Source organism: Numenius arquata, chromosome 10, assembly GCF_964106895.1.
Source record: "Numenius arquata chromosome 10, bNumArq3.hap1.1, whole genome shotgun sequence".
NCBI lineage: Eukaryota > Metazoa > Chordata > Aves > Charadriiformes > Scolopacidae > Numenius > Numenius arquata.
The window spans coordinates 10,368,374-10,378,760 of NC_133585.1; the positions used below are offsets into that span (position 1 = coordinate 10,368,374).

Below are 10,387 nucleotides of genomic sequence, written 5' to 3' on the forward strand. Positions count from 1 at the left end.
CCCTGCATGGCTCGGTGTGAGCCAGCCCTGGTACAGGCTGTCACGCCTGCCAGCCCTGTGAAGGATGGCTCAGGTCGATAACATCACTGAGGGTGACTGTTACTGCCTAGGATCCATCCAAAAGTTTCCAAGTCTATTGCTGCTAAGTTCCTGTGAAAAGAGATTGTGTATAATTTTGTCTTCATGTACTACAGTTCTCAGCACTTTGCCTTCCATTTTTTTCACTACGTTGTAATTACTGTTGTTGGCTTAGTTCCTAGACTGACTTCTTCTCTTGCTTTATAATTGTCTGAAAAGAAGACTGAAAGAGAAGCAAGCATAATACAGCATTGTATTCCCTTAACTAGTATCAGGAAAGCCTGCCTTTCTGTAGTTACGCTGTAAATAGTACCTAGCCCTTCAGCTGAGGTGACCGACAGTTCTGCAGGTGGACATACCAACAGCTAGAGGTGTGCTCTGGGAAGGCAGTGGTTTAGTCTGGTTGTACTGTGAAGCCTGGAAAAAGCCAGCAGAGAACGATGCAATAAACAAGCATCTTGTGCTGCTTTTATCTGATCTGAAAACTTACTGGCCTAAAATGTTTTTCCTTTCTTTCCTTCTGTATGACTTTTCCTCTCTCTGCAAATCCCGAGAGCCAGAACACAAAGCCCTTCCCATCCTGGGCTTAGGGCAGGAGCATGAGGGACAGCCCGACGCTCAGACATGCCCGGCCAGACACCGAGTCGACATTAATGCAAACATACAGCAACTATTTGACTGAATTACATTATGCATATTTACTCTGGGAAATAGTGTGATTAAGTTTCCTTTAGTTTTTAACTGTGTTGTGTAGGCTTATTGGTTCAGCTTCCCTTTCTCATATATAAAAAATAGAACAAAACTACCTCTCTGCAAGTTTATGAAAAAAAAAAATCAATCTCCATCTTAATATCAAATTAAAGCTTTCCAGCCCAATTCTTCCACATTATGGGATGTTGATTAGCAGGATTTTTGATGCACAGATTTAACAGTTTCTGTTAGTTTGCAAGAGCAATGGGTTTGATTTCCTCATGAAATACAATATTGGGTTTCTTTACTTTTATTGGTTGGTTTGGAAAGTCACTGGAATAGCTTAATGTAACTCAGAGAAAAATGTTTTTTAGCACCAGTAGAAAAATGATAATGGAAAGTGCTCAGGGCTTCAGCTATTTTATTTGAGCATCAGCTTGTAATGAATTGGTTGGAAATGAAAGACTCAAAGACATTATAGTTTCATTTGATAGAGAGTATGTGCTTGCCAGAAATAAACAAACCCATCAGTGATTGAAAAAAAACGTTGCTTTTCTTTAAGGTTACAGCACCTTTGTCTCCAACACAGTGAGTTAAGGTACTGCCTCACACTTTATAAACAGCCAACTCATCCCGTCGTTGGTGTAATTGTCTGCTACACTCATAGTCGGATGACTCACTGGTTCTGGGCCCAAAAGCAACCGATGGTTTTTTTGCTTGTAATGACTGGATTCTGAGTTGGAAAGGTAGTGTGTAATTTTCTATAACTGAATCCTTTAACTGATTAATGAGGTAAAGGTCAATTAGACATAATGTATCACATCATAACTATGCTGTCTGTGTCTGAGAGATTCACAGGAATAGGGAAAAGGTAAAGAAGAGAAAGGAAAGACAAACAGATGATCTGGCTGTGTTCAGATCTGCATCATCAGTGTTTGCTCAACAGAAGAAAATTAAAACAAAACCCCAAGCCTGGGTTCCACCAAAAACCAAGCAAGTAGTAACTAAGCTTTTTGTTTAGATTTGGTAATAGTTCATATACATGTCTGTTCTGTAGCTGCAGCTCCACAAATAAACTGGGTCTCTAGTGCTGTGGTGTCTTTGGTCTTCACTTGTACCAAGTGTCAGGTGGCCAGTGGCCTGGGCTTCCTGCTCTTTACACTTCCTACTTCTGTGGCTTTGGTTTTCCAGAGTATGTATGTGTGCAGGGGGGATGTAAAAGGGGGGAGCTGACAGAAGGGAGGGGATTGGAGCAGGGACAAGTTTTTGTATTTCATGAGAAGAATCAATGACAAAAAAAAAATCACGTGGATAATTGTTCATGTTTAAAGCTGTTACAAATTCAGACGACCAGCTAAATTCTTGCTAACTCTGGAAAGAGCCAAACCTGTTTAGACAGGTTTGGAAATAGAATGAAGAGGGGAAAAAATAGGGAGGCTGACTAGCCAGAAGCTGCGGAAATCTTGGGCTAGGACCAGCAGCTTCCATGGCATTACTGTGCTGAGACCAGAGCATCTCTGCTGGTCAGCCCTGCGCTCAGCCCAAAGCCCTGGAGATCTATCCTAAATGTGGCCTGTCCCAACTTTATTACCAACCAGACCTCAGTTCCTTTTGTACTTTCCCACCAAAGCTAAGCCATAGCTTGTGCTAACCACAGCCTCTGGGTAAGGGAGGCCCTGGAGGTGTGTGTGCCGCATACACCCAGGGAGCACAAGGATGTGTGAGTGCAGAAGAACACTTGAGCCCGGGATCTCGCAGAGCGGACACCGTAGTTGTTAGAGCAAACCAAGGGTCAATAGGACTTTCTTTCCAGAACCACCATGGTATTGCCCCACAGGGGCTGAAAAGAGGAGACTGAAACTGATCCCTGACACACTAACCAGAGAGCTTCTCATGCAGGTCCCTCAACACCCACTTCCACCTTTTTTGGCAGAGAAAACGTATCTGCTAGTTTAGGGCAATCCTAGTTCTCACATTTTGTACTGAATGGGGATGTTGCATTTTTCCTGTCATTTTGCCTGGTTACAGCAAGCATACAGGGCACTTTTTGACTCCTAAAGGCTATATCTTTCTGTGGGATGTCCTCAAGCTGCTACATACAGGCAAACCCTTTGAGTTGTCCCACCAACAAACTGCAAGTCTGTAGCACATGCAAATCACAGCACCTTGAACTGCTGTATGTACAGCCTGATTTAACCCCCAATCAAGCAGATGTGTGAATAAAGAATTATACCCCTACAGACGGTAACTGTTGTGACTTGCGTTGCTTTAATGGTCATCAGAGCAACAATTGTGATTAGCTGGCAACTGTAAAAGCAACTAAAAGTATGGCCTTTTCTCAGTAAAGATGATCCCTGACAGATGATGATTTCTGATAACAATTATTGTGTTTAACTAATGACTGCATCCATTAAACAATTCTAATTCTTATATAATTCCAGCTAGACAAATTTAAGCCATAAAGGTGATCTTCTTTCTTTGAAACACCTCTGCCTTGAGCTATGTGATTAGGTTTAGCCTATACCAAAGAGCTGAGGCCAGATTACGACTGTGATCTCTAATCCTTTAACGAAATAAAAGCTGTATGTTTACATGTCTTAACAACGGTTTCACTGTTCTGCTCCTCTTGTCAAAATACCCACGTCAAATTGCAGAGAGCTGGTTGGTGGCACGAGCGTTTTGGTGCTGGTTAACCGCAGATGATACAATCAGCCTCCTTGTCACGGTTGGAGCTGTCGATGCCTTGCTCGCCAAGCTCTTTGAGGAAGATGTTTAGCTGCTCTGTCTGAGTTTCACTGAAGGCTAATGTGTGCAGACAGGTGCTGTTGGTGGGGAAATAGGCAGATTCAGCTCCACTGACGGCAATGTCAGAGGCTGGAAAGATCAAAAATGACAAAAAAAAAAACCAAACCAAAAAAACAAACAGCAGAATTAGCTTAGATTTGTCCTGATCTTTAAACAAGCGTCAGCATTCTCATTTTCCAGACTAAAGACTTTAAGTTGGAATAAAAGTGCCTAGATGATTGCTTTGGTAAGCCTTGGGAAACAACTGCTCTAGCAACAAGGAACTGTCAACAGTAAAATATTTTCCATTAACCATAGGAGAGATAGGTCGGCCCTTTTGTGTATGTATACTTACATTTATTTTTAAATTAAGGCACTAACAACAGACACAAACAGCCTACTGCAGGTCACAGATTGCCCATTGGACGCAGCATGAGCAGTCTTAAAACCCTTGGGCTGCCACATGAAAAAGGCAGCACTGCTGGCTGGGGGCCAGCAGCTGGGTTTTATTGCATGTACACACAGAGAATAGTGCAGGTGGTGGCTAATTTTGCTGAGGTTCTTCAAGTACTATTGTAAGACAAACAGCAGTTATGTGTTCTACTGCTGTCTGCCCAGCAGGTCACACAGCCCTTGCTCAATGTAGGGTTGTGGCAAGATGATACTTATTTACTGTTTTTAAAAAAAAAAGTGCATTTTCCCACAAACATTGCATACATGTCGTATTTGCTATCCCAAGCTGAAAGAGTGATGCTCACCAGCCCAGGCCTTTGTAGTAATTATAAAACTAACATGATTTCTGGTTCGGCAGTTTGTCCACTCTCACAAAGTCCCACATACCAAGAGAAGAGAAACTTTTCTTTCTCCTTTTCCTAAACAAAACAGACTGAGCCTCCTGTCCCTGCGACCAGATGTGCCTGAGAAATACTCACGGTTACAAACAGCCAGCTCCTTTCCCCCACCAAGCTGCGTTGTCCAGGAAAACCCAGTGGCATTGCCACATACTTCATACAGCCTACTTCTTCTGAGGAATTGAAAGTCATAACCCTTGGGAAACAAAAATAGGGAAAAAAACAAACAAACAGTGTCTTATACTACATCATGGTAACCATTAAGATGACAACACATCAGTGTCAGTGAAAGTCAATACAAACACTACAACCTCTCCCTACCCTAAAGAAAGAAAAAAGAAAAAAAAGCTATAACAAGGAAAACTATGCATTACACAATAAACACTTGTAAATTAATGGGGTCAGCAATATAGCAGCAGGAAACCATGATTATTTACCTTGTTGCACATGGGTTTGCAGTACTGAGCATTGTCAATGGTGACACACACCAGCCCACCGTTTCTAGGGGCTAGTGGGAGCGGGCACGGAGGTAGCTGCTTGCAAACTTTCGAGTGGATTAGGAAAAAAAAAAAAAAAAAGAGAAAAACAACACATCAGAGTGAAAGTGAATATAGAAATCTCCCCTTCCCGAGCAAAGCCTAGCCATACTGATTGACCTGGGCATGGCTGATAAGTGCCCCCACTAGCTGACTTTGTCAAAGTAAGCATTTTCCCTTGTTTAAAAACATTTATGTTTTTCTTGGCAACACCCAATTTTTCCATCACCTGTCACTGTGGCAGCGAAGTCCCTGTCAGCCCCAGTTACACTTTGAAAGTGGCATTTGCATTCACAGTGCTGCCAGTCAGTACTATTGTGGCCAAAACTATCCAAATAGTTCTTGGAAAAATACGACTGAAGTGCCTGTTCCCGGACAGCGGAGAGGCAGTTCCGGAGGGCAGAGCAGGCCCTGCTGCCTCCATGACTCCGGGCTGGTGCTCGGCATCGCTGGCTGGGCTGCGGGGATGGTGCCACCCCCGGCGTTGGTGCTGCCGTGCATCCCAAATGCCTGCCTGCACAGTCGTTAAGCACCCTGGCTTTCTACCTTGTGGCAGAGGTGTCTTTTATATTATTTTCCTCTCCTCCTACCCCCAAGAAATGCAGACACAGCTCGCTCTGACTATAGATAAAAAAATTTCCTTAGTGCTTCTCCACTGCCACTTTGTTCAACGCCCAGCAAAGAGGAGCATCGGTTGGGTTCAGGAGGGGCCTCACATTTCTCTTGAGCAGGCCGCAGGCGATCCAGGGCTTCTTGCAGTGTCCAGACAAGGAAATTGATTGAAGCTTTTTCACCCTTGGCAATCATTTCATTAAAGCATTTTGAATATTTCTACGGAGTCAGGGGAGAAAAAGGCTAAGTTGAAGAGGAAAAGGCCTTGGAATTAATTTAGGAAAGTAGTCAAACATTTTTTCTTTTTTTTAAATGCAGAACAAGAACCAGCTTGAAAATTGTATACCTTAATTAACAGTAATTTCCCCACAATCTTTTCGAAAACAGTGACTAGGTAGGATTTTTCCATTATAGTGAGTTCAAGATGAAGAACTGGTATGGGTTGGATTTGGGTGTTTTTTTTTCTAGATATGAAAAGATGCCTGTATAAACAACTGTGTGCATCGTCTTTCTATGCAAAACATTAGTTTGTTATTCTTTTCTTCTAAATGCTGGCATCTTGCGAACTTTCTGTCTTTTTTGTGTGTGTAAAAATACATACTTATGAATGTGTGTGAACAATGAAGTTCCTGTATTTTTATCTGTCTATTGCTCTATACCCATATAAATAGCTTTCAGGCCATGCGTGTGTGCCTACGAACATATACGGCCTATGCAGAGCTGTGGTGAACTCCACAGCCAAACACAACATTATAATGGACACCAGCTACTTTGAACTTACACAGATGCAAGAAAAAGCGCAAGTCCAATTTTCAGTGGTGGCTACTGAAGCCAGCAATGGATAACTCTGCTTCTCGGGCTGAAGCTTGCAGAAACATTGTTGAAAGTGATGGGCATCAGTCGTACAAAGAAAATAATATAATTCAAATCTCTGGGGGAGAAAAAGGTCTCGCCCACTGGGAGAACACCTCCTCGGCAAGTGCTGCCCTCAGCCTTTTTTCTGCCGCTGTGTGATGAGAGCAATACTCCGGGCAGAAGCTCACGGTCTGTACTGATATGTGGACCCCAGCTATTAGTTCCGTGTTGCTGTTTTACAGAAAAATGTCTCAACCACGTGTGACAGATTTTTTTTTTTTTTTTTTTTTTAATGGGCTCTGCCCTGGTAGTGCTTTACCATTTCTGCCATATTCAAGGGTCACTGTCTGATCACTCCCTTATGATATGCCAAGCCCAGAGGAAACAGGGGCACTAATTCATAAAACACAAGCTTTCAGCTGACTGGCTTTACTCGTGTTTAAAATATTTAGCACTTTATGTTTGAAAGTAGGATTTGAAAACAACATTATGCACGTAAAGCAAAAGACATAGCTGTTTATGTTCAAGCCACTTTATATAGCTGGGGCAAAGCAAAACTGGAAAATACACCTACAAGGATATTTATACTTTTTTTTTTACTCACAGTAGCAGGGCTGAAGACATGGTAAATCAAATGACATTTATCTTTTTTTGCTCTTCCATTTCGCTCCCCTCCCCACCATGTACTTTTGTTCCAGGTGTTGCCAAAGCAATACACAGGATGTGCCCTGTGGACACGGCAGGGCCCGGCTCCTCCTGCCACCACAGGTGTCTGCAAGGCTTGGCCAGTGCAGCCAACCTCTTACCTCGAGACTCTCATTCACGTCATCTATGGTTGCACTTTCACATTCATTTGGACTGGCAAAGGCTCCGATTTCAGTCAAATCTAAAAGGCAAAAAAGCAGCAGGTTCAGAGCTGGTTAATAACCCCTTCTGACACGACCAAACCCCACATACAGCATAACACTCCTCATTTATGGAAATTATGCCGCTATGCTGCAGTCCCGGTGCTACCTTGTATATCTGAGGCGATCAGGTCTCAAATGTGAGTAAACTGTGCAAATATTGATTTATTCTAAACACTTAGCCATCTGATTGCCTGTTTGTGGCCACCCAGGGCTGGGCTCCCAAGTGGGATGCTCCATTTCTCCAAGACAGCCGCTATTTAAATAACTGGTAGTCATATTCAAGAATGGCAATATCTTACCTGCAAGAAGCACTGCTAAACTTATAAAAAGCAGTGTTTTCCAGAGCAAGCAGGAGCCGAACAGCATTTTGTCTGCGGGAGACCAGGGGCTAGTTACTTGTTGCTTGTGGAGCCTAAGGGCTGAGGCGCTGGAGTCGGGCACAAAACCGCATGTCTGTGGGTCACTGGCTGTTGACGTTGTGCCTGGCTCCGACCCAGTGCTGTGATAAGGGGATGCACATATTGCCCAACTTGCTGGGAAGCCAGCGGGGAGTCTGCCAGCACAGCTTAGGGAGGGCAAGGGGAGGTTTCCCCTTGCCATACTGAGGCAGTCTGGCTTCCCTGCTGCTGCCAACCCCACAGGGACTTTTTCAGATTTACTGGTTTACTGTAAACATGGTTAGTGTATGCACACTCTTGCGCTCTCTCTGCCCCCCCCCCCACCCCCGGCATCTGCCTGTATTTTTCTGTGTCTCTCTCACACATACACATATATACAATCGTATAGAAAACATAAGTACGCCTTACCTGCAGGGCTCAACCCTGTGTGTCAGGCTCCAAGAGAAAGCTCAGAACATCAAATGATGGTTAAACAGATTTGGACCAGGGGGATGTGTTCTACATCCTGTAGCATCCAGAGTTTTGCTACTTGGTAAGGAGAGCAAGTTATGGTTTCCAATTTCCAGCTTCTGAGTTATTAAATACAGATTAAACAAAGACGCAACAGCAGCAGAAAAGGGGGAAAAAAAAAAAAAAAAATAACCAAAAGTCCCTAAAACATGAACCTGTGTTTGGTGTGTATGTTATATCACCAACTGCACACCTGCTCTCTGTGTGTATATTATATCAGCAACTGCACGGTATTTCTATTTGTAGTTTGGGGTTGTTTTTTTTTTTCCATGGAGCCACAAACCTCATAGGCTTATATCCATTTATGGGAAAAGCTGAATAGCTAGCAAAATTGCCACAGAAGGTCTATCATTTCTACCCTGTACACTTACGAGCCGATTAATCCAATTATCCAGGTTAACGCCCAGGTGCTGGGTGTGTGACTGACTGACCCCCAACTGTAAAATGCAGGTTTCAGGGTCACGGCCCAAGAGCCTGTCACTCCTCCATCACCACCACTGCCAAGCCTCCACACTGTCCTCCCATGCCCACCAAACCAGCCAGACACACACGCACCCCCTCCCCAGCAAACTCTGTCGTGGTTGTTACCGCTCCTGCCACGGCAGAATCGTTCATTTTGTCTGCAGATGTTTGTTTTTGTTGAGACAGGGACATTCTGCTTTCATGTTAGGTTATGCAACACATTTATTCATACAGCACTTTTTCAGGTTTCCTTTTATTTATTTTTCATTCACTTGCTTCTGCGAGTTGCAGTGTAACACACGATGACCGGGAGATCCTGAAGAAGTGAAGCCAACGGCAAGGCCTCCGTTGCACTGACCTTATGCCGTCTCAGGGACGTCTTGCTGAACAGGTACGTGTGGGACTGCAACACTTCCACAAAACAGCTCTGTGGCAGCATGAATGGCGACTTCCTTATCATTAGTAAAATGCCTTTGTGTACATTACTGATTGGTAAAAGCTCATTAGCAAAACAAGGCTTCAGTAACGAAGGCCAAGGCTTATGCTTCTAGACAGACCAATAGGACCTGGCTCCAAATGGTTTAAATTTTTGAGGCACACACAACAATCTTCTTCCTTGTAAGATGAGCAATATGCAGCTGGGAAAATAGTCTGGGAATTTTTGCCAATATGTTCTTTAAGATGCAGCTGCACTTTAAGATATTTTCCTGCCAAAATGTATCCAGGTGTCCAATGATGGCAACTGATTGTAAGTCCTCAGGAGATCAGGAGTGACACATAAACCTACTGCTTCTTCATCTCAACTTACCCAGTATGTATAGCTCATCAGCATAATTACTAGCACACTGCTTAAGCACATTAATAAAGTGAAGCAACTCCTGCTTGAACAGCTAAAAGTTGTGTTTGTGACACACTTGAAGAGAATGAATGGCAGCTTTTCGTTGATGATCATCACAAGTCAGGCACGCTTTTTTCCACCTCAACATTTGTTTGGGAGACACTATACGAAGGAATTTAGTCAGGAGAGAAACATGGGGTGGCAGCATTTCTTGTGTAGAAGATCTAACAGGCTGCTGCTTAAACCACAATGTTAGGATAAAGTGCCTCTTGGGGACCATACACAGGTAACCTTTGTATTGCAGGATTAAGTTCATCCTTGTTGACAACAAAACTGATCACAGAGGATAAATGTGATTTCACACCCTCCCAGTTTAAACAAACCTGGCATGAATCCACAGTCCTTTGCAAAAAGCAGTTTGTCACTTTATAGGACAATACAGCACATGAGCACAGAAACGTCCTTGTCCTCAGTCTAGGTCACAGCCAACCCACCACGCACACCAGCCGCCCTCGTTGGTCAGAAGGAGAGGCTGTCGCTATCAACAGCAGGAGTAACAGGGTACCGGTACCCAGATGCAGTGGCCGAGTACCGGCACGAACAGGACACGGCTTCTGCACAGACTTGCTCCCACAGCTGTGGAGGGACACACAGCCATCTAGCGGCTAGTTCTTCGGTGACAGACTGCTGGGCAGGGTAGTGGTTCAAATTTTAAGCTTATGCTATAGCTATTTGTTGATGCTTTGCAGTTATTTCTATGAACTTTATTTTATTCCAAAATTGCATCAAACCTAATAAGCCATGCAATAAACTTAACATTTAGGAGCATATTATTTGAAATAAATAATATAATAAATTATATAAT

At 43.5% G+C, this 10,387-nt stretch overlaps 1 protein-coding gene across 1 annotated transcript; it reads right to left on the reverse strand.

Moving 5' to 3' along the window:
- Nucleotides 1–3,021: 3,021 nt before the first annotated feature.
- LOC141469632 (uncharacterized) lies at nt 3,022–7,803 on the reverse strand. Its single transcript, XM_074155183.1, has 6 exons — nt 7,614–7,803; nt 7,213–7,292; nt 5,656–5,770; nt 4,841–4,947; nt 4,485–4,599; nt 3,022–3,642 (listed from the first exon to the last, which is right to left on the reverse strand). The coding sequence occupies exons 1-6, from the start codon at nt 7,678–7,680 to the stop codon at nt 3,458–3,460; spliced, it is 669 nt and encodes a 222-aa protein (XP_074011284.1). The 5' UTR covers nt 7,681–7,803; the 3' UTR covers nt 3,022–3,457.
- Nucleotides 7,804–10,387: the final 2,584 nt, after the last annotated feature.